This window comes from Notothenia rossii (assembly GCF_949606895.1).
Source record: "Notothenia rossii genome assembly, chromosome: 11".
In the NCBI taxonomy this organism is placed as follows: domain Eukaryota; kingdom Metazoa; phylum Chordata; class Actinopteri; order Perciformes; family Nototheniidae; genus Notothenia; species Notothenia rossii.
The window spans coordinates 8,965,373-8,989,953 of record NC_136910.1 but is presented as its reverse complement, the minus strand read 5'-3'; the positions used below and the strand labels follow the sequence as shown (position 1 = coordinate 8,989,953).

Below are 24,581 nucleotides of genomic sequence, written 5' to 3'. Positions count from 1 at the left end.
CACAACCCTGATTGGAATCTCGACGCCGTGCTCAATTGTGGATTGATGGGGGGAAAGTGGGGTGCCCTATGCGTGCGCGTGGTTCAAGGCCATAAACATAATACCGGAGGGGTGTCCACCTTTCTCAGGCCAGGCCTCAAAAAGCCTCAGTTCAGAATTAAGGCTGGCACATAACCATGGACTTGCATCAGCTATTCAGACCGATTCACTTTAATGATAGCATATTTACTGCAGATTGCAAAGAGATGAATACTTGCACACTCTCATATTTACTCCTTTGCCTTTTATTCACCATTTAGCTACTCATGCGGTGAGCCATGGACTCTTACAGGCCAATACTGAGTGTACCCATGCAGGGGGTTAGGATCCTGGTTCCACATGGGTTTATCGGGTTTATCAGGTTTTCTATGTCCAAGAGGAGTCTTTTGTGTTCTTTGAGTTTTATGAGGAGATTTTGTTGAAAATTATAATTGGGTTACAATTTCACGTGATGCAACGTGACTCTTGTCAAGTTTGTGTAGATATCTGATATATATATATATGTGACTGTAATATCTGGATTGTAGCCTAATAATAAACAGATTGAATGCTTCTGTTCACCTTGAAATTGGGTAGTATAGTATCTGAAGCGTCATGCTGTACGGTTCCCATTCATATGTGCCGGTGTGTTTAATTGGTTGTTACCACATCTAACCAATGTGACCGCTATTAAATTACCCAGATCAGTTTCTTCCAAATCACATTATTATCTCATCCGACCAAACCGAAAGCGAATGGAAAGTGAAAAACGGTCTGTGATACCACTTGCTGAGACCTCCCCCTTTTAGTGGTGTACTCAATGCTACAGTTTCTAATAGTGTGTTGGCTTCCATGCACTTGTCAGCTCAACTCAAGATGAATTTGAATACAGATCCATCATTTGTATGTCACACTGTGGTGAACCAGTCTCGTGGCACACATCAAACGCTGAGGGGAACGATATCAAGACCGACACCACAGGGAGCCAACCAAACGTTTTTAAAAAAGCGTTGAATTCCTCCCTCATTTTTGTCTCCCTGACAAATGATGTGTGTGCCGATTCCGTGGAAAACAGGAGTGAGAAGGAGCAGCTCAATAAAACCAAGAAAAAAAAAGTAGATGAAACGATAAATGTGACTCAGAGACGTGCAAATGAGGGGATGGAGGGGAAAGAAGCCGAGATGGAAATATCTCAGAGTACACCAGTGGGTGGATGGGCAGCATATGAGAATATGTGCGTAGGGAGATAACAGAATCCCCTACATTGGCAAGTCATGATTAGATCATCGGCATTTAAAGAGTCGGCATTAATTATCAGCAATTGTTTGTCAAAGCTGGCTGTTAACCATAATGAATTATTTTTAGAAAATTGAAGTCCGAAGAAGCAGGCCACAATCATTAGATTCATGTATTATGTAACAGACTGCCATCATATCGCCTATGCTTAGCCACCGCTACCAGAAATCAAACATTACCCTTTGAGCAATTCAGATAATGTAATCATATCTGAAGGGAAAGCTTGTTAGCTGAAAGAAATATCAGCATGTTTTATTGGTGAGACTTTAGTCCAAGTGAAATTAAAGCAGCCTCCGCCATGTAGAGGGACGTACACACAGACATGGGTTTGGATGGAGATGGTGGGTGGAAAACAAGGCTTTCTTTGAGCAGACTTTAATTAGCAATGTTCATAGCTTGGCTGCGTTCTTTTATGATTGGACCACTGAAAGCCTTTTTGTTTGCCTAATGAAACACATTGAGGGGTATGTTCCTGAATTAAACTTTGTTTGTGTATGTGTGTGCAGACGCCAGCAAACGTGTGTGCCTGGGCCCATTTCATTTGCATGTATCTGTTATACGGGTGGGTGCCTAAACTCTTTTTGGCATATTAGAGTTCCATTGGCAGGGATAAGAAGCTGAAGCAGGACACGGAGATGAAAGACATTTCCAGCGTTTTGTTTTCCCTCCGTTACAAAATAGTTGTGTTAGGCAACCATTACCATAATTGCTGAAAAGAGGGTCAAGTATTCGTCTGTCCTCCTTTATAATTGACTATCGTGTCTGTGCTTTAGTAATCTGAAATAAGATCTGTGGTTAAGGGCAGCCCAACCTCAGACAGACCGCATCAAATGCACAGTGTTCTGCTGGTTTCAGTGGGATCCCTTCATTCAGACATTCAACACAAAACCCTCCCAATGATCTGAGAAACTTTACAGAGCATACTGTACTTGTCATATTATTTCCTGTTAATCAACTATGTAAACATAATGTATGGCGTCTTCCATGGGCCAAGACAAACAATGAATGATTAAACAATAAGAGCATTAATGTTAAATAAATGTGCTTCTAATATCAAAGGTTTTTCAGTAGTTTAAATGTATTAATAAATGAAAGATAAGAAATGCTTCTAATAGTATTTTAACTTAAGCTGTATTACTTAGTTTTCAAAAATATTCATCAAGAAAAAAACATAATATGAAATAATGATCACCTTAGGGTATAAGGCAGGCTAATATTGATTCCTTATTGTTTAGTAAAACAGTAATACCAATGAACCCTGTATCTTACTGTTAAACGTCATTGATGATTGGGGGGGCTGTGGCGCAGTGGACTAGTACGTTGGTGTTGGGATCAGGGGAGCACAGGGTCAAACCCCACTGCACTCAGCATGTCGTTGTGTCCCTGGGCAAGACACTTCACCCCAAATTGCTCCTGTGGGGATTGTCCACAGTATTGAATATGGAAGTCGCTTTGGATAAAAGTGTCTAACAAGTAACATGTAATGTAGTGTTTTTTAATAGAATTCCACGCAGTCTTCTTCACCCTTCTCTGGAATAGCAATGGACCACTGAACCTATGAGCAGGGGTCAAAGTTCAAATTGGATAGCTTTGTGTACCGTGAGCAAGAACAATGAGTTCTTCAGCAGAATTTGTTCTGCACATGAATACCTCCGAACAGTTAATTGCTACCATGGCAACAGAACAGAGAGGGAAAGTGACATTAAGGGAGCTGTCTGCAGGAAAGCGATCCTTCGCAGTGACAGTGTGAAAGTGTGTGTGTAAGTGTGTGTGTGAGCATAGGTCAACATTTTCTCCGTATCACCACACAAGCCATTCATTGTTGACAAAAGCACTCTTGTGCTGCAGGATTGGGGAAAGTTACTAATGCTGGCAAGATCAGAATCTTAGTCACATTGCAAGGCGGGGGTGGGCTTTCACATTGGAGGGAGATATGGAGTTGAAGTCATCGTATCTTGCAGTAACTAGGACTATAAACTGGGGTATCAAATAAAGAGATTACAATTGGATTACTATCTCTTAAATACCAATGTAAACTATGCTATCAAGTTTAGTTTTTCCAAGCACATGTAGTTAACAGCATAATACAAAGTAAAGGTTTTTAAATACAAAAGTATGTATTTTTTGTTTTTATTTTAGGGCTTATTGAAGAATCATGCATGTAAAAATAGAACTGGATAAAGTTTTGGATGCAGGACGCCGTTCATTCCTAGAGTTGTTAGGTGACGCGTGAAGCCAAAATGGGAATAGAATTACCTGCATCAGTCGTTGATCTTCCACATTCATGGGGCTATGACACAAGCCCGCTAGCGTTTCCTTTACCACACCTCGTTGCCGCCAAGTCCTTTATTCTTTGGCGAGTACCAAGCTTGGCTTCAATGGCCAACACTTTTCCTGGGGGCTTGACTAAAGTCTACATCCGCGCTTGCAGCTCTCTGAGGCTGCACAGTAGTGCCATGAGTTAAACGCTCAGTATGCTAATATGCTCCAAGTAACAAAGCTAACACACTGAAGTTTAGCAGGTAGTATTTGCCAGATCTAGCATTTAGGTTTGGTTTTTACGAATGCTAACATTTGCTATTACAACTGTGCCAAATTTCCGAGCAATCCATTCAAAAGTTGTCAAAATATTTCGCCAGAAAAACTGAAACGCGCACTTCAGCAACAAGTGTAACAGATTCTAGAACACAGTTGAAATTAAGAATAAAAACAAGCTCTCAGATAGACGTGAGATAATAAAATACATAATTGGAAATACAATGTGAATGTACATTGTGTTTATTGATAGGCCAAAGCAGCCTGGCAGGTGCCTAAGCTCTGTCTGGCTCCTATGTATGGACACCCTGTTTGTGCTATAGGTTAAGAGTGATATGTGTTGTCTGTGTATAGGAGCACATGGCCTCAAAGGCACATACTAGTTCTATTAGTACAAATCAATAAATCACTGAATCCTAAAACACCAGGAAAATGAAAGAGAAAATATTCTAGACGATAGTCGGCCGGGATATCCTGAGCGGGCCTCCAAGGGGATTGCATCATCCCAATGTGCCTGCTGTGATGATGTTATCGGGGACAGCTGCATGGGGTGGAGCCAGGGGTCGAGGCTCTCAGGGAGCCAAGAAGCAGCCAGTTGCCAGCAGATCCCCTTCACTGAGACCCACCTGCTCCGCATGTCCATTTTTCCTCTAAACCCCTCAAAGGGATTCCCTGAGTCCTCTTCTATGTCCACTGGCCCCCGTGTCTTTGAAGTCATGATCCTATGTGTTTTCATGGCATTGAAGTCCTTATCCTATGGTCGTGTTGTGTCATGTGTTTGATCCAAACGTTTGTTTGAAGTTTTACAGAGAACTCTTAAAGTATCCGATGGGCTCACGCCAAACATTAGATCTATAGACCAAGGCAATTATTTACAACCAACGATGATCCAAAACCAATCTCTCCTGAAGTCTATTTATGAATCACTTTTTCTCACACAACTACACTTTATGGGAAGGGACATTAGCGTCAAAAGTTGGCAGTAGCTGGCGTGCACAGGGCAGTCCTACTAATTTAATTAAAAGCCCTTGAAGAAGAAAAAGCCTAACTTAATACCATCAATTAGGGGTTGCTCTGCCATCTGACTAAAATCCCACACCCCGTTTGTGTGATTCATACAGGAAAATATGCCTCTTTGTCTGTCGAGGTCAACCAAGTCTTTGGAGAAGCTGGCTCAGGGTCAGGAAACAGTAGTCGAGGGTGTAGGAGTGGGAACCAAGGCAGTAGGGCCGCGGGGTTGTCCCACTAGATAAGCCATAGCATGAGGTCATTTTGAATGGGAACTCGTGTATTTTCTTCTCAGCTTATGGCAGCGTCTTTATAGTGCAACAGCTGGTCTTACGAGGAATCTGTCGTAGCAAGAGAGAAAAGGATATACGAAGAAAACGCTTGTCAATTTCATATCGATGGAAAACCTTTTCTAAAATGTCTGTTATACCTTTGATTCTGTGCCCACTGTCATTCTGTAAAATATTTTTCTAATACGTACTTTTTGGTGTTTTAACTTGATGATAGAACATTGGTTTATGAGGTCTTTCAATGACTTGGATTCTGCCTTTTTTGAGAGAGGGCAACGAAAAAAACCTACGAAAGAGGGTTTCATTTAAAAGGTCAAAGCAGTCATTTCTTCACACCTGTGGGAACATTTAGAGGTCAGTTACGCAATAAAAGTCTCTATCCAACTTAATCTTTCTATTAGATCGATTTGTGCTCTTATAGAAGCATTAGGCTTGACAAGACACTCAGACCGTATGTCCTCTGTCTGAAGTAAAGCACTCTCTTAGACAAGTACGTAGGAACCACTGATTCAAGGCCCTGTCAGATCTAAGAATTGATGGCAATTTGGCAGTTGAGTTCTGTGAAACTGGGCGCATCAGCACACTGTCAATCATCCATGTCACAGTTCAGGAATCAAAGAAATTGTATCGTGCTTTATCAGAACCTTATGCGAACTGCTATTTCTGCAGCATCTTATATAAACTTACGACAGTGATGGCAGATACAGGCTTTGTTTTCGAGTGGCTGGGTGCACCCTGTAGTCAGATCTCTGCAGCGTTTCTCCAACAGAGCTCACCATGGAGACTAAAACGCTTTTTGGCTCAGGTTGAGCGTTGATGTACATATGTAATGTCATTATTAGCAATGTTCCATCCTTTTGTAGATAAATGGAAACGGCATGTGTGTTAGATTAGGTGGGCGAAGCATGCTTGGCTATCATTTAATAAAGTCCTCTGTCAATTTCAAGAAAAGTATTTATTTTCTTCAATGCTTTGTTGTTATCTACATATGTCTATTCCATTTGGCTTCATTTATAAAAACCTTTGCTTAATAAGTCTTGTGTGTTTTTTTACACCACACACTCTTATGTGCACTGGGAAATGTTCCCCTGTAGGCTTTGATAGAGAATATTATTGCGTTTTGATTAGTCCCCACTGTTACCACAGCAATATTGCAACGCTGTGTCTCATCAAATATTTCCCGGGCTGAAATGGAAGAAACATTACATTTCCTGATTTTAATTTTGAGCGAAAAGTTGAACAGGGACATTGGCAGCCCAATAGGGGAGATTAAAATATGTATGACTTCACATTTTTTATTTCTGCGAAAAAGATCTGGAGAAAATTAGGCAGGAAGTATGCGGCTTTCCCTGAAACTTAATGTTTCCTCTGGGAACTGCAGCATTGTTACTGTTGATCAACTTACATTTCCACTGTGAACTGATATCTGCAAAAATGAGTTTAGTTTTAGGCATACAGTAGGATACCCCATTTTACTGGGACTTTTGTGATCTCCAGCAACATTTAACCCTGGCTGAACACTTCACATTTTTGGCAAAGAGAACTACTTTAGTTCTGCAGATGATACACCCACAGTATCGAATTGATCAAATTTCAACTCCTGTGTGTATTAGCAATTATTCATACTGAGAGCTGAGAAAAAAAGGCCAGTGATGTTAAATGCTTCTGAACTCCTGTGCTTGAATATAAATTATATAACACATAGGTTTTGCAAGACAGAAGGTTTCTTGAAGCAATTGTTCATGTTTTCAAAACCAATCCATGTGTTCTAATTCCGATCCATTTATTTTTTGTTTTCCCAAAGGTCAGAGTCAGGGATCTCCAAATTGACCAATCGTCTGTCTCTCAAAGACCGTGTTGCCAAAGCCGAGAAGACTTCCACGAACCGACCTCCATCCTACAGGAGACGATCTCTCAGTCTGGACTGGTAAGACCAAAGATCTTCCCTCAATCTATCTAATCATGCTGTTTCAGGACTACATCTTGTGACAGTTTATTCAGGGGTGTCAAACTCATTGTAGTTCAGGGGCAACATACAATACAGCTAGCTTTGATCTCAAGTGGGCCGAGCCAGTAAAACCATAGCATTATGATTTGACTTATAATCTATAAGAATCGACAATGCCAAATTGTTCCCTTTGTTTTATTGCAAAAAAAGTAAATTCTGAGCAAAATATTTTTTTAAATGTTATCATTTTACATTCCTTTCTACATCTGTGTTGCAATCCTGACCATCTGAACTGACACACCACCATACTAACTAAAACTAAAAGAAGAAAGTCAAGTAATCCCCTTGCATTGTAAATGTTATTCATTTATACATATGTTACATATTTGTGAAAATTGCAGCTATCGTCTTCTCTGTATTTTTTTACACTTTGCAAAGTCATCTCTCGGACGGATTGGACCTGCTGGCTTCCGTATGTTTGACATCCCTGGTTTCTTTTGAAACTATTTTGGATCTGAAACCAATGTACATGGCTATAAGGTTCCCATCTGGGGTTGTCCAGATGAAAATGAAATATGACCTTATAGACTGGTAACAGAAGCAGGAATCTGAGTAGAATATGTCACGACTGAAATACACACAAATTCACAAGAGAGAGACACCATGCGGATTGCTGCTGTGTGGGGTTGGAGCAGAGAGTGGGCGTAGTGGTGATAGGGTCCTGCTCCGTCTCTGCGTCTGGGTTTCGCTGAACAGCGCCAAGCAGCTCCAGTGGCGCCGGCTCATCTTGCTCTTGTAAAGCTCCAGTCCTCAGGCAGCCGATGAAAGGAGTTTGAAAGCTTTCCATCACAAGGCTGCCTTCCCGTCCCCACCCATAGGACTCCTTCCCAGTCTCCCCTCTTCTTGTTTAGGCCTCCACTCATTTATCTACCCATCCATCCTGCCGTCTGTCCAACTGGCTTCCCCCCTGAGCTTCCTGCTATGTATTCTTGGCTCTTCCTTTACACTTCTCTCGCCATTGGGAAAATAGTCTCAGTTAAAGCGGATCTCACACTTCCTTTGCACCTCCTTTTGCCAAGTAAAAAACGTCCAAACAGTCACGAGTCTAGACGGTTTCCAGCTTTGTAATTGCTGTGCCGGGACTACAGTAGCTATTCAGTGGAGTCACTTTGCGGTTTGTGGAGCTACAGGTGTGGGGCTCTCTGAGGTCCTATCCAGTCATGCTAGGGGCCGCTGTGAGGTCTTACGAGGTCTTTTGTCGGCCTTACGAGACCTACTGTGTGGTCTCGGACCGACATGCGTTGTGTGGTCCACCGGCGAAATGTGCTGTTAAGTGAATGAGCGTTGGAGTGCATTTGCAGTGTGAGGTCCTTCACTTTAACAGCTTCGTGTTTTCCTCCCATGTTGCTGGAGAGGGGGACCTGGCCTTTAAAGTTCAGGTCCTGATTGATGTAGTCTGGTTTTAATGAAACACAGTAGGTAGATTGGACATGCTCATTTACGAGAAGGATGAGGGGGGCTCGGCTACAGCTGGATTCAGACTTTCTCCGGGGCGAGCCGCCGTTACAGGAGTGTGACTGGTCTTTTGTGACATAATAAACAAGGGACCCCAGGAGGAGAGATTCGAGGTTGTGGGCTGAGTCATGCTACTGGGAGGTGAAACGAGGTCGGTCCGGCTCCTGAAAAGACCAGCGCGGCTTCTCTGGAATGCATAGTCATCAACGCTGTCAAAAGGAAAACACGTGTGTTAACGGCAGCCACCGAAAACACCCCATGAATCAGTTGCATATTTGGAATTTTTAGACATTTATTGCACTTCCTGTGGTCAGTCTAAACAGTTTGTCTTTTTGTTTTGTATTTGTAACGAAAATGCTATATTTTTCTAGGTTGTGTTAGCCAAGACATTCCTTCGACATTGTCTAAATATTTTCCGTTTTAAGTATTGTAAGTACCATGTTTGGACATGTTTTAGCTTTCTGCTTGTGTATCGTTTTAGTATTGGTTTCAAGGTATTTAGGCGTGTATTCATATCAAAGTCATACTTTTAATATTGTGACAGCAATATATATGATATGCTCAGCTATAAGTATAGTTCAAATAAAACTCAAATGTGGTACTGCAATTGTTGCTTAAGTGAATCTTTTGTGTTTTCAGACTGTAAAATAGCTAAAATATCTAAATGTAGTCGTCTACACCCTTAAACCAAGATTGAATTATGTTTATCCGCCTACTGCCAACCTTCTTTGACACTTTTGACATCTAACTTTTTTACAGTAAGTCACACAAGCAGTATTTGAAATACCACGCTGGAACCCTACCAGCAGCCGGCTGCAGTAAAGCAGTCTCAGGTGACCTAACACTTAACTATCTATTTAGTGGACCATTGCCGTTTATGTCGATTCAAGTCGGATACCCAAACAAACTTAGACTATTAAGGGAATTCTCAGCCAAGGCTGTCCATACACAAGCCTGAAACAGGAGCCGCTTTGTAGCTTTATCAACGTTTGCGAGAGTTGGCAGGGGCTTGGGAAAATGTGATAATAAAAGATAATGGGAGTGTTATTGTTATTGGTAATCATAGTAAAAGGCCTCTAGGGTATGGTTGGAAAACAGAGTAGAATCGGGGAGTCAGAGGGAGTTGTAAAGTGGAAACAAGAGGTTTGATTTCCTGAAAAAAAGTTATTGATATGTTTTTTCTTTGCAGGATACCATTAGAGGTCATAATTACAATCTACACCCGTGACGTCCTACGGTAGACAAATTGGTTCTTTGGAGATTTCTATTCAATAATTCCTAATAAAAAGCAAATTTTCTCTAAAAGCCATTTGATAACTAACCTTATCTCAGTTTGCTGCTATGGCTCAGGGAATTTTTTGCATGATGAGAACATTAAGTTCAATATCCAAACAAATACATTCAGCCAAACATAAAATCCTGCTGCCTTGTTTCCTGACATGGACACATGAGACATCCAGTCGAGTCTGATAGTCAACACTGGGGTTATAAAGGGATGCTGGTTCTGTTCCAGCACAGGTCCAGTAAATAAGTCTTTTATTTCCAGATCCTCTCATGGTGACAGTTTGAGCCCTATGCCAAAACCCAGGAGTACAATGGAGAGGCAGCCATGTGTGTCGGCCAAGCACTTTTGTATTTCCCATAACATTTCCCCTGCAGTACGCCTGGAGAGGAAACTCTATACCTAAGTACTTAAACATCAACGTGTGCTGTAGCAATCGGCGATCAAACCTTATCTACTTCATAAATACAAGTGGAAATGTGAAGTTGGTACCACACCAGTTTGATCGTGATGTGTGTGGCTGTGCAGTATGCGTCCCCTGAAGGCCCCTCAGCTCTGCCTGGTGCCACCCTGTCTTTAGGGATAACTCAGAGCTGACAGCACTCTTATGATCAAGTCCTAATATCAATGCCAGGAGAGAAACCAGCCACCCATTCCCGTAGTCAATATAGTAACACACACCCAAACACTGAGGTGGAACAAGTACTCAGATGTTATACTAAAGTAAAGTAGAAATACCAGAGTGTAGGAATACTCTGTTACAAGTAAAAGTCCTGCATTCAAAATGTTACTCAAGTAAAAGTACAAAAGTGTTGGCATCTACATATACTTAAAGTACCAAAAGTAAAAGTACAGATGCAGATTGGTCCATTTCAGAATCACGTATCATATTTTGTCATTAAAACCTTTGATGTTTTAATGTGTGTAAAGCTGGAACACATTTTAATTATTGTATTTAGTGCTTGGTAGCATGTGAAGTTAATCCTTGAGTAAATGTACTTGGTTACTTTACACCAAACATACACACTCACTCGCGGTAGAAACTCATGTCTGATGTTCTCCTTGATATTCATGCTCACACACATACATGAGCAAACACACATTGTAATAGTTATGTTGGGTATGTAAAGGGAGAATGGGGGTTACCAAGTGCTAATCCTTGTGAATTCCTCACGAAGGGAATAAAAAAAAGAACATAGAGAAATCTCCAAAGTCTTGGAGGAAGAAAGAGGGCAATGCTCAAGGGGCCCGGGTGTAAAGTGGTTTTGGACAGTGTGCCACTCGCCTCATTTGGTTTTAATATAATTTAATATTCACCACTCTTTTTCATCCTTTTCTTTAGATTTGTTCTCCTTTCTTCTGTGGCTGCGAGCTGTCAGTTCAAACAAAAGGGACAAATGAGGAGGTTATAGATCCCTATAATTTTTCTTTTTTAGAAATGTCTACTCAGATCATACGGTTAAAGATCCCGACAGAAGTGAAATGATCCATGCTGGTGTTTGAATGTCTAACAATGTACTTCTGCTTTCTGGCTGCATTATAAAAACCTTATTCAGAGAATGTGTTAAAACACCAAAAAGCGTTGGCACCCATTACATCTACTTCAAGATGATATATAAACTGGAGGCAATATTGGGCTAGAAAGTTTACGTTTTTTTTTACAGTTTTATTGAAAGTACACTGACATGGCATAGTTATATACACACATCATATATACTGTAGGTAGTGTAGATATGTTGTCAGTGTGCAGGTTTTACGTCATGGAAAATATGCACCATTGTTTTGTGGCCTTAGCTTCAGTCCATAGACTAAAATGGAAACACTGAACATCTGCAATCCTATTATTACTCAGCAAACTGCTGATGAAGTACATGTAATATGACCAAAAGCATCAGTACTACATGTTTAAAAAAAGATGACAGACTTCAGAACAAATCTGGTTATTCACGCTAATTGAGCTGTCCTGTTAACTTTGGATTCAAGCCGCTCCTTCACCTTTGATATTCATTTTCTGAGACTGAGATGTTTGCAAGATATGGCAATATAGATTTTAGTATACATGATAATAAGCCCTGGACTATAATTCTTTCTCGCAAACAATCACAAATACAGTACAGTATATAGCCCCTCTTATGCAAACCCATTCACAAAATAGCTACAGACATGCATGCATCCACACACAAATACATGCACACACTCTCATACAAAGTCTTCTTGACTCTGGATGCTGTTTGCTGCACTCAGGGAGATTTATGAGGCTGGCTCCCTCTTGTCCTGTGTGTCTCCGACTTGATACTCTGGTTTCCTCTCCAAACTTCAACTCAGCACACAGACACAGAGAGACAGAGTGAGGGGGGGGGGGGGGTAGACTGGAAAAGAGAAGAAGGGGGGGAAATGGAGATGTCAGGGAAGACTGAAATAGGTAAGAAGAAGAAGAGGAGGGGGGAGAAAGTGAGTGATTGAAACTGAAGTAGATAAAATGATGGAAGAGATGATGGAGGGAGACAGCCAGAGTGAGTGATTAAGAGTTCTGAAAAATGAACTGAAAAGTTGGAAAGAAAAGACGAAGTTATGAAATAAAAAGTATGGGAGAGAAAAAAGCCAGTTAATGGTGTGTGTGTGTGTGTGTGTGTGTGTGTGTGTGTGTGTGTGTGTGTGTGTGTGTGTGTGTGTGTGTGTGTGTGTGTGTGTGTGTGTGTGTGTGTGTGTGTGTGTGTGTGTGTGTGTGTGTGTGTGTGTGTGTGTGTGTGTGTGTGTGTGTGTGTGTGTGTGTGTGTGTGTGTGTGTGTGTGTGTGTGTGTGTGTGTGTGTGTGCAGAGACAGACCGCCAGTGGGTCAGAGGGCCAGCGTGGCTCCATGTGTTGCTTATAAGCGGATAAAAGACAAACGAAGCTCGGGAACTGCACCCCTCTGCCTACTCTCTGTGAGTGTGTGTGTTAGAGTTGCATTCAGGGTCAGAGGCAGGAAGAAAGTTTGCTCGGGACCCAAGAGAAATGTAGTTTGAAACTAGTGTTGAGAAAATAGTTAACAGATTGAGATAGCAGGCTCAGGTAGAACAGACCTGTCCACCCACGCAATGGAACAGAAGTAAAGACTTACTGATGTCAGCCCAGCTATCCGTTGCTTTTTCTCTCTATTATTTAAAATATATTCAATTAGCGGACGCCGGTTCCCTCATTTAGCTCATCCAATTTAAATTTGCCACAACCTCTGTTAATCAATCACCTTTAATATGTTCTGGTCTGCTGTCATCTGTCACTTCAGCTTGATTGACATGTCGTCATCCGTCCATCAGGAAACTCTGATCTTCATCTGAAGGCTCAATGTGTCTCATGCAGGAATCTACCATTGGTTCTTATTTTGTTAGTTCCCATCGATTTCTGGGATTCAACATATTTTTTTTTACACTTTTACTCTTTTTCTAAGGTTATTAAGAAAACCCTAACCCTAATTGAGATAAATGGTCAATGGACTGTACTTATATAGCGCTTTATCCAGTCTTTAAGACCCCTCAAAGCGCTTTACATACTACATGTCATTCACCCATTCACACCCATTCATACAGAGCAGTGTACCTTACTCTAGGACCTAACATTCACACACATTCACACACCGTTGGCCATGCCATCGGGAGCAACTCAGGGTTAAGTATCTTGCCCAAGGATACATCGACATGTTGACTGCATGGGCTGGGATCGAACCCACAACCTTCTGGTTGAAAGACAACCACACTCCCTCACAGCCACAGTCGCCCTAGATTATCGCCCAGATAAATTGCTTTCACAATCCACACATTTTGTCTAGCACAAGGAAACATACGTTTTACATTTGATGAACATACAATTCAGGAATATCCTTTAATCACATTTTTAAATGATTATATAATAATAATTATAATGGTTGGATCATTAAATGTGTGGGCCAAGAAATACTTTTGGAGCAGTTTCCCTATGAAGACTACATTGATTTAGCATGAGTTGCAACTCCTAAATGGCTTTCATGGATGCTTTTTGATGTTCATGCATTGCTCTCTGCACTTAATTAGATGTTATTCTAAAGTTTTCTTCTTTTCTTCTTACGGCATTTTTTTTGGCGGCATTTCTCCAACTCTTTGGCATGTGCCGGAGTATTTTGTACACAGCACAACACATTCAAGTGGCCTTACCTATGCCAATTATGAACATGCCCCACACACCTCACGCCTCCACTTTACGATCTAGTGGGATTTATCTTTCCACACTTCAGGGTAATAGAAAATGGAGAGTAAATATAAGACAACTTTAAAAGAACGTTTCTGCATGAGGCCCAATGTTCTTTAGTCGTCTCGTCTCCATCAGGGAATGTTCCCATGTGGCCCACGGTGCGACTCCCTCCAAGAGTAGCTACTTCATAATGGACTCTATTGGCATGGCAATATCAAATGAATCTATGTTATTAATAACCTTTCAATCATGTTGCTGATTGAAATCAATGCTCAATGGACCGTAGATGAAATTCAGTTATGATTGTGTGATTGTACATGTGTGCACACCGCCAGCCACTCCACCCTCTAAGCATCCATCCATCCATACGTCCAAGCAGGAGCGTGCATATTTTAGTTTTAGCCTTTTACAAAGGATTTATCATAGTCAGGAGACCAACCACCTCCCCCCCACCCTTCCACCTCCCTCCATCCTTATCCCACATAAACAGCCGTGGGACTTTAAACATGGCGCCCGGCCGGCGTGTGACTGAGAGAATGGGCCAACTGGTGGCTTCAGTGGCCAGGGGTCGCCCCCGCCCCTCTCCTCTCCTCTCCCTGGCTGGGTGGGTGGCATATGGCGGCCCAGGCAGGGACCCCTTTGGTGTGACACACACAAACACACACACTGAGAGACACACAGAAGGCCTGGAGCCACCCAGGCTGGGCCCACGATCGCCGTGGGAGACATGGTGTCACCAAGCCTCTGACAGAGGAGGGGTGTGTGTATGTTTGTGTGTGTGATCCCACCTTGGAAGCCCCCCCCCCTCCTGAGAACGTCGGCCGCTGCCCGCCACCACATCCCCATGGTGACTCCGCTGTTGTCTCTGCTCATCAAAATTAGAGAGATTTACCTCTGCGTGCACACACAACACATGCACACTCACAGAGCCAACAGGTGGCAGGCCTTGCCCGGCACAGCAGGCCCACTTCAAAGGTTAAACATACAACGGACCGCCCACTCTTTCTCTGCCAATATCCCAAGGGAGAGCGTGAGGGAGAAAGTGAGAAGAAGAGGACAAGATAAAAGGGGAGACAAAAAAAAAAAGGGTGTGTAAATAAGAGGGAGATAAAGGTCATCGGGAGCACGTTCATGTGGGAACACGCAGTATGGTTAGTATATACCTGCCGTCCACAGTTTGTCGCGACTCCCCAATTACGCACACTTCAAAGTGAGTCATGTAGGAATTGAAAGCATACGTTAACACAGAATGCCTTTAGGGTTTTCCACTTCACTTACTTCTCCGCGAACTGTGACTAACAGCAGATGGGAAACAAACAAACCTGGGTACAAGCGATCTTAGCGCAGACTTATTCACCACTCTTTCAACTCTGGGAATTTGCTTCATGCATCACACACGGATGAGAGAGGTCACAAGAGCATTGTGTGACACATTCAAAGCTAAGGACAGATAAATATCACCTCAGAGCAACAGTGACCTCTCAGCACACCGAGCCTATCAAGAGGAGGAAATTGACAGTGGATTACGAAAAATGGGTGACTCAACAGAGGGGATATAGTGTCTCTACATGGTGTACAACTGGAGTAAACAATAGAGACCAAGGCTTTATCCTGTCTGGTATCAGTTGTGCTGTCTGCTGCCTATTGTGCTACAGACCTATTCATGTTTTATCAGCACTTATGAGTGTACTTGTTGATACAAATAACAGAATTACTGAATCAGATACATTGCTTCCAGACGAGTCTACCACTTTCCAAAGGCACATCTGGTAGGATAATCCATCCGCATCTCACTCTACAGACCCTTTGGGGGGAAAAGTAAAAGGATGTTTTTAGCAAATGCATACCAAAACACTCAGGCAACACACCTGATACATCCCTCGATAAAATCCCATCCATAAAATATGACGCAAAAGAGCCCCGAGAGTCGCTCTGATTGTCTCCTTGGCTATAAAACCACTCGAGATCTCCGCACAGGATGCATGCATACGTTTTAATACGCGAGCCTGAGTGTGTGTATGTGTGCATTTGTTGTGTTGCCATGCCAACTTAGTGTGCGTGAGGGGTCACAGTGTTGGCGTGACCTTGTGTTGCCTTTAAGCTGATAAGAGCCAAACAGAGGGGACGGCTATATGAATTCTAGTAATACTGCCCACCCCCCTCTCTCCCTCTCTCCCTCTCTCTCTCTGTCTCTCTCTCTCCACGTCCAGCAGCCTGCCTGCTTCCAGCCTGTCTGGTGCCAAGACTCAGATTTCAGAATTTCCTTCTACAAGCCACATTTAGAGCAGCCAGCGTAGTGTGTGTGTGTGTGTGTGTGTGTGTGTGTGTGTGTGTGTGTGTGTGTGTGTGTGTGTGTGTGTGTGTGTGTGTGTGTGTGTGTGTGTGTGTGTGTGTGTGTGTGTGTGTGTGTGTGTGTGTGTGTGTGTGTGTGTGTGTGTGTGTGTGTGTGTGTGTGTGTGTGTGTGTGTGTGTGTGTGTGTGTGTGACTTTCTCCTCTCACTGTCTGCCTCTCTGACCCCCACCACCCTGTTTTCAGCGAGCACTGTCCTTCTGGTGCCGCTCTTTGCCTTTTATTCCTCTCTTTATCTACCTCTACCTCCAGTTCTTTGTTTTTTTTGTGGGACTTGACCTGCGCCGACAACCAGTGCAATACATGTCAACTAATATAAATGGTCATTTGTGCCCATGAGTAATAAACCCGATTAGACACACTAACATGCGGCACAGATTTATGTGTTCTCATGGCAGTAAAATCGCCACTGCTGAGAAGTTTGGAAATAGGGGGGTGGGGGGTCCTGTCAGCTGGCCGTAGAGATGTTGTGACATAGTGTGATGGGATGGCAGAGGATGGAGTTGGGGGGTGAGGTGGAGCAAATAAAAGGGATGAAACAGAAAGATGGTGGAAGAAAAGAATACTGATAAAAGACTGAGTTTCTCTCCCCCACTCTCCCCCCCTGCCTGAAACGCCTCCAATGGACGCCTTTTTGGACTTCCGTTACATTGTGACATTACTACGTAACACTCGTTCCTCTATTGTCTAGCAGTCCAACACATTGTACGCACTCGGCTAAAGGGCGGGACATCTCTAAGCGGTGCACCAATCGCAACAGAGCAGCCAGCTAACCAATCAGAGCAGACTGAGCTCTGGTTTCAGACAGAGGGTGGGAAGAGGTGCTGCAGCACAGGGAGTATGAGAAAAATAAAGAGCTTTTTGAACATTAAACATGGAGACATGTCACAGTAGAGACACAGAATACAAATATGAACCTGAAAATGAGCATAATAGGGCCCCTTTAAAAGTTTTATTCTTCCCAACTTCATGCCTTGAAGTCCTTTGGGACAAACATGGTTATATACAGTAGAGGTCCATATATGGATGCATTGTGTTGCACTAACTTAATTTTACTATTGTTTCTAACTATCCACATATCTTTCTCTGTGCTGCTGTAGCTAATTTGGGCATCAGCCCATGTAATGTCTTTCTCTGGCATGTACATGCTTATGCACGTAAACACATGTCTGTAGGTACCCCACTAAGCAACAAAACGTGTAGCTTTACAGTCGTTGTGCCTGTGCGTGCGTTGTAAAGATATTTTCCATTGTTTATAGTTTAGATTAACGTTATCTATATTTATACAAAGCAAGAGACTGTGGCCAGAAACTATTTTGAAGTTACCATTTGTCCTAAGCATTTCTCCTTTCTCCTTTCAGAGGCAGAGGGGGTTAAAATAATGATGTGAATAATTAAATAGATAAATAAAAGTAAACAGGAAAAGGGAGATAGCTCACCAAGATGCTAATATGCAAAGTTGTGGATCTAATCTTATTGACAGTCAGATGTCAGTGTGTTTATCTGTCTCTGCTAGTTTGTGTACTGCCGACAACAGGTTGGATGGATTTGTTCTTTCCTACGGTTTGGACCGTGTCATTGATATGTTGCAACATACAGTAAACTGGGAGTATTCAGACTAAGCAACATTTTCCACTCAGTCAGTCTTTTCACATTTTCTTTGAAGTGTTTCTGAGATTTCCCTCTGCACACAACTGTTATGAGCTGTTATGTGCATACTTGTGGCTGCTTTTTAGCTCAACACAAAAATCTGAGAAATTCTGCGATGCTGGAACCACGAGCTATATTCTTTTAACATGAAATCCCAGGTTTTTCCCATTGCGGCTTTTAGTCAATAATTGTCTAGACTGCGTATTTTATATGTAGTCTTTGTTTACATGTGACTCACTGTCTGGAGCTGTTTGTGTAAATAGGACGATAGTGCTAATAAAGTGAATGCTGCGTATGACTGTTTGCAGTTTGGGGGTGTTGATTGTTTGTCGGGTTGATGCAGTCTCACTGTATTTGATGTGGGATTGATCGGGGGCCAAACATGAAGCCTTTTGGTTGAGACTTTGGTCTCTAAGAACAACTGCTTCCTGTTTCCTGAACCTGGTAAAAGTGTAGGAAATTGTGTGGCATAGACTGTCTGTGATGTGTGTTGTTGTTTTGGATCTCTAGTCTTTTATCCAGATTATTCTCACAGTTGTAGGCCGTGCTTTGATACTACGCATGTTCATCATTCAAGTTTTTTCAAAATAAAGTATAATTACCTGTCTATATAGTAGTATTAATTATATTCATTATAAGTGCCTGAGTCCTCTTTCCTGCGGCTGGATGGATTAGTCTTCTAAAGAATAGAAAAGTAAAAGGACAGATACAGCACATGTAACCCAACATTTTTCTTATTGATAGGCCTCAGAGCTGTCTCACAGCTAGTGCAAACTGAACATTTACTTTGGCTGGTTCACATAAAAAATATTGAAATAGTAAAATATGGAGTTGATTTCATTGTGAAGCAGTCACAGAGAACACATTGAAATGTTCAATGGATGGTTTCTCTTTATTGTTTATCAAAAAAGACATGGTCAGCATTAAGAACAGTAGATTTGCAGCTACAATCATGGCCTCAACACAATGTGATAATATGACAATCAGCTTATAGTTTGGATTAAATCTACTGAAATCCCATATTCTCTTTCTGAGAATTGACAATTAATAAAATTGTCCTCTTTTCTTTTTGTATCATGATTGCCTTTCATCTTTCCCCGCAGTAGTAGGGGGCATGTCATTGGGAAATGACATCCCAATCTCACGTGTAGGAAGCTTTGAAAATACACACAGATCTGCACACAGTCACTCACACCGTGTTATACTCTCCCTAATGTCGTCAGAGAGTGATGGGGCACCGTGCTGCCGACAGAAAAAAAGTTGTCTGTTCCATCTCAGGGAAATAACAATAAGCCCGGGGCCGGATTCCAATGGGCTTTCTCTTTGAAATGGGATACCGGCACACGCATTACAAATATATCTCTTGTTTTATCTTCCGGGCCAGGCCCATGGAAAAATTATTCCAAATACCTGCCGCGCTTTATCTGGAACCCTGGAATAGGTTAGGCCCAGCCGGGAACACGAGGATGTCTAAAATAAGGCCTCTATTACGGGATGGAGTGGAGATGGATGGGACGGAGCGGGAAGGGACGGGGATCGGGGGTATTTTAGGTGTATCGGCCTGTGAAAAAGGGCTTGTTGCGGGGGCTTCAAGCTGCTTTAAAGTCTACTATGTGGGCCGCCGTCAGCTGTTGTACAATCTGCATGTGTCCGGGTGGGGGCTTGTGTGTGTGTGTGTGTGTGTGTGTGTGTGTGTGTGTGTGTGTGTGTGTGTGTGTGTGTGTGTGTGTGTGTGTGTGTGTGTGTGTGTGTGTGTGTGTGTGTGTGTGTGTGTGTGTGTGTGTGTGTGTGTGTGTGTGTGTGTGTGTGTGTGTGTGTGTGTGTGTGTGTGTGTGTGTGTGTGTGTGTGTGTGTGTGTGTGTGTGTGTGTGTGTGTGTGTGTGTGTGTGTGTGTGTGTCTGTATGCTCATGTGGGCTCACACGTCCATAGCGGAGCGGGAGTATAAATAACATTTTTCCTACAGATGTTCTCACCTTGACAAATCTGTTCTTGGCCCGTGTGATACTTCTTGGCATATGGCATGATGGACCAACGTAACTCAAACTTTATTTACTTTCCTCAACTTCTCCCTGCCCCTTTTCAAACCATTGCACTTTAAGAACAACATTTACTTTTGCGGTATTTAACTGATGATGTTTTCCAGAGTGACTGATAATAAGCAAGCATTTCTCAAGGACACGTGGCTCAAGACAAACATGTTGACTGCTGCAGGGCTTCGGTCTATGGTCTTTTAATGAGAAGTATTTTAATTTATTATGTTGAAAAAGGCCAAAATAAGTAGCTGCTCCCTTTCAAATTAAATATGGTTATAATCAATTCCTCATTCTTTTAAAAACATGTCTCAAAATTGATATATAACTCATTAGCTAATTACTCTCAGTTCACATCTGAACCGTTTTACTTTCAAGAAATGTTATCGAATTGAGTGTGGATGTTTCGAGTGGAATAACTGTACAGCATGTCCTGAAAGATTCTTTGATTATATTCATACTGCAATGAAAAGATGAATCAGAGAAAATCAAGGCAAGAACAGAAGCTTAAGGGAGTGAGGGAAGGAGGCAGAAAATGTTTTGTTGATGGGAGGGAAATGAGAGGCAATCAGGAGATAAGAGGAAAGAGCAAAAGGCCTAGATAAAGAAGAAAGAACAGAACCGAGAAGGAGAGGCAAAGAAATGATAAGAACTGAAACAAGTTCAGAAGATGCTTGGAGAGTATCAGAAGGAGGGAAAGGTGTTGAAAGTGCGTCCTTGAGGAATTCATTTATCTCTCTGCTTCTGTTTGGTGAGACCCGTCAAGGAGTCTGTCCCCATCGCCTGGAGAGTCCTGCTGACATTTCCTTCAGCAGTCGAGTGTGTGTGAACGCCACGTACCAGACTCCCCCTAGAAAAACACGGTGATCTACATAGTTCCCATGGCAGAATGGAGAGGCCCAGCATAGTCGTCATACCATTCATGCCAAGACACCAGTGGCAAGAGATGCTGTCCCTTTGAAACCAATCAGAAAGACTTGACGTTACAGAGCAGCCCCAGCTTACTGTTACTGGGAACTGATAATGCCAACGTGATGGTCATCTGGGGGATCAGTGTAGTTTATCACAATGCCATAGATCAGTTCTCAAAAAGGTGTTTTTCCAGGGGGTTGAAGACATCTCTTTAGGGTTAGGGTTAACCCCACAAAAGCAAAAAAGTAAATCAAGTAACTAACTCTAACCTTGACCTTTTAATGTATGTACCTGTGAAAGGGGGTCATAGGTTGGTGTTGCATTACTTAGCTTTAAGTTGTCCCAATCCAAAATGCTAGTTGAACACTTGGCGTTGATTATGTTTCATTCATTGATATGCATAACTGATATATAGTACCATGTGAGTCCTGTGAGGCCCTGATGCCTTCTTCAAACTGTATTGACACATTCATCCCGAGATTCATCACACATGTTTTAGTGATGTTTTTCAAGAACCAGAATCTTAAAGGGTTTCCTGTTGAGTATAAATGATGACCCTTTGATGTTATTGGATGGATTAGCATTGATTTCCAGACCAGAATTAGCTCGAAGTGAGTCAACCAAGCAGCTGGCCTTCCTTCCTTTCATGTCCCTTTCTTTTATCCCTCCATCAATATACAGCATCAATTATTTGAGTAGGTTTCATTAGCAACATTTAATTAAAATAGGCAAGTCAGTGTTTGTTTTATGGAGATAAACTGGAAAGCTATAAAGACGGAAAGAGGACCGGCTTTTTCTGAACTTGAGTGTGAAGAGTGGAGTGCTATTCTCTAAATATGTTAACTCTGTGGATTCAAGAATTCATCAAGCTTCACATGGTCATGTACGGTTTAAAATGTCATAGTCCGCTTTTTTATGACCAACAGTATCCCTCATGTCTCCTACCCTCCCATCTCTCCTTCAGGGCTGACTCTCCCAACATGACGCAGCCCATGAGGGGGGACCAGGGCCACCAGCCGGCCTCGACCCGCAAGTCGGGCAGCCTGTCCTCGCCAAACGCGGCTCGACGACTGTACCGCAACTTGTCTGGAAAGTTCCGTGTGGGCACCAACCCCCCTGCCCTGGAGGACAGTGTGGTGTCGGGACGGGGAGGAGACAAAGAGAGGCTGCGCAAAACCACCATAGTAAGAGACACAAGGGAAAAAAAATAAACTCGGGATTAATGTAGTCTAAAAATAGTCAGGGAAAACATATAGACTTGGTTAGTAAGAGAACCTAAGGTAGTGACATCATACACCCACTCGTTGTCAATGTAGACAGAAAAAATATTTCGAAACGTTCTGTTTGTTGACCTCTCCATAGATACAAGCTGACATGCCCGACGTATCAAAACGTAAGCTTTTAACGCTATTCCATTTCTTTTCACTTGCTTTGTATCTCAGTTCCAGAGTAATGAAGCGTTGTTCGAGGCGGTGGAGCACCAGGAGATGGACTTGGTTCAGCTGCTTCTGTCCCAGTACAGTCTGGAGGAGCTGGACCACAACACCCCAAACAGCGAGGGTCTCCTGCCCCTCGATATCGCTATCATGACCAACAATGTGCCCATGGCAAAGCTGCTACTGCGAGCTGGTGCCAAGGAGAGCCCCCACTGTGAGTAGAGGAACAAAACATAATAACTTTAACACTAAACAATCAATCAAAACGATTTTCCATTGGACAGTCTCTAGGGTAGATTCTGTGCTCATGGTTGGAAGAATACTTTGAACACTTCTTGCATCCTATCTGGTATTTAAGCATCTAGAAAAGATACACACACTTTGCTATTATGCTCACTGTAATGGCAGTTGTGTTCAGCTATTTGTTTTCATTTTACAGCAAAGCACACCCACGAGCTGGACTGTGTTCAAAGGGAGGTTATGAAAAGTTGCCAAAGCTACTATTAAGCCAAGTGCAGCCCCACAGATAAGGATCACATGAAATGTATTGTAGTAGCTCAATTCATCGTCCTTCTGGAGAAAGTATCTACGATAGGGTTACCACAACGTCTTTATACAAAGAGGAGCAATTTTCCTCTCGTGTATTCAGTCTCTTGTATTCAATCATATTTTTTCTTGTAAAATGTGACAGTTTGGCTGGCCCACAGGTGATTCATAGCTTAGCAAATGCTCCCTTGGCTTTGAGCTCCAAGCAGGTTGTTTTTCCCGATGATTGCGCCAATAAAAAATCGTGTGTGATATGTGGAAAAAGCCAGGTAGTTGACCTCTACCAATCCTAGCTTTTATTCTTTGAAAGTTATGACGTGAGTGATAGCCGACACTACCTGTTATCATGATTTTCCAGTGTAGATTTCAATCTCAGAACTGATACCAAGACGGAGTGTTCTTTGGGCTTCAACAGCCATATGATGGGAGTTAACACTGTCAACGCCAAAGATACCGTAGGTGTTGCACAAAGCACCATTTTTATAATGCACACCACCAGTATCACATTCATCCACAAAGTGTTGTCCAACTCACACACACTCTCTGTTTTGCACTGGCAGTGAAAACATATTAAACGTGAGATGAAGGGCTGGTAATCATGATGCAATATTAGTCATCTTCGTAAGCACTTTTCGCTGTCTGTGATCTGCTGAGCCTTCCTCTGTTAATGATTAGAACTCGCCAGTAAGGCTCCCAGGCTGTTTGTGTTTGTACTTGTGCGCACACACACACACACACACACACACACACACACACACACACACACACACACACACACACACACACACACACACACACACACACACACACACATATGAGCCAGACGTCTTATAAAGGTATCATAAAATGAAAACACTTGAATGGAAAGTGATGTTTACTGAGGTTTGCTCTTTGATTGTGCGCTCTCGCAAGAACTCGAATAACTCGTAAGAGAGTGTGAGATGTGTGTGTGTGTGTGTGTGTGTGTGTGTGTGTGTATGTGTGTGTGTGTGTGTGTGTGTGTGTGTGTGTGTGTGTGTGTGTGTGTGTGTGTGTGTGTGTGTGTGTGTGTGTGTGTGTGTGTGTGTGTGTGTGTGTGTGTGTGTGTGTGTGTGTGTGTGTGTGTGTGTGTGTCTGTGTGTGTACACAGAGGACTTAAAGAAAGAAATACAACGACAGCATTAAAGGAAAGTAAATGCCTCTATTTTTATAATCAAACTCCATCTGAGGAGAATCGACATCAAAGACTTTTCCTTGAGCTTTGACTGATATTGAATCTGATGCTTATTGATTGACTTGAGTGTGTGGTTACCAGAGAGACATAGGCACACAAAGACAATCAAACTAAGTCATATTCACATTATAAATCTTGGTGGCGTTTAATAGGACAAAGGACCCTTTAATCCGCCTTATGTGAAATAAGGACAAATCAAGACACACATACACACTTGTGACAGCATCTGGACCAGTTTCTAACCCTGGAAAGGCTGGAAATGTAAATCAAAATCTCCCTTTAGCAGTTGTTTCCATCCATCTAGGACAAGTCCAAGGAACCTCGGTAGTGATCCTAACTTAAGCCCTAA

At 42.4% G+C, this 24,581-nt stretch overlaps 1 protein-coding gene across 3 annotated transcripts in view; it reads left to right on the top strand.

Moving 5' to 3' along the window:
- Positions 1–24,581, top strand: part of ankfn1b (ankyrin repeat and fibronectin type III domain containing 1b) — a 137,741-nt gene that overhangs the window by 93,860 nt on the left and 19,300 nt on the right. For all 3 annotated transcript variants that reach the window (XM_079659061.1, XM_079659060.1, XM_079659062.1), the window contains 3 exons: positions 6,952–7,074; positions 22,002–22,221; positions 22,480–22,687. In XM_079659061.1, coding sequence (XP_079515187.1) covers positions 6,952–7,074; positions 22,002–22,221; positions 22,480–22,687 — 551 coding nt within the window. The remainder of the gene's footprint in view (positions 1–6,951; positions 7,075–22,001; positions 22,222–22,479; positions 22,688–24,581) is intronic.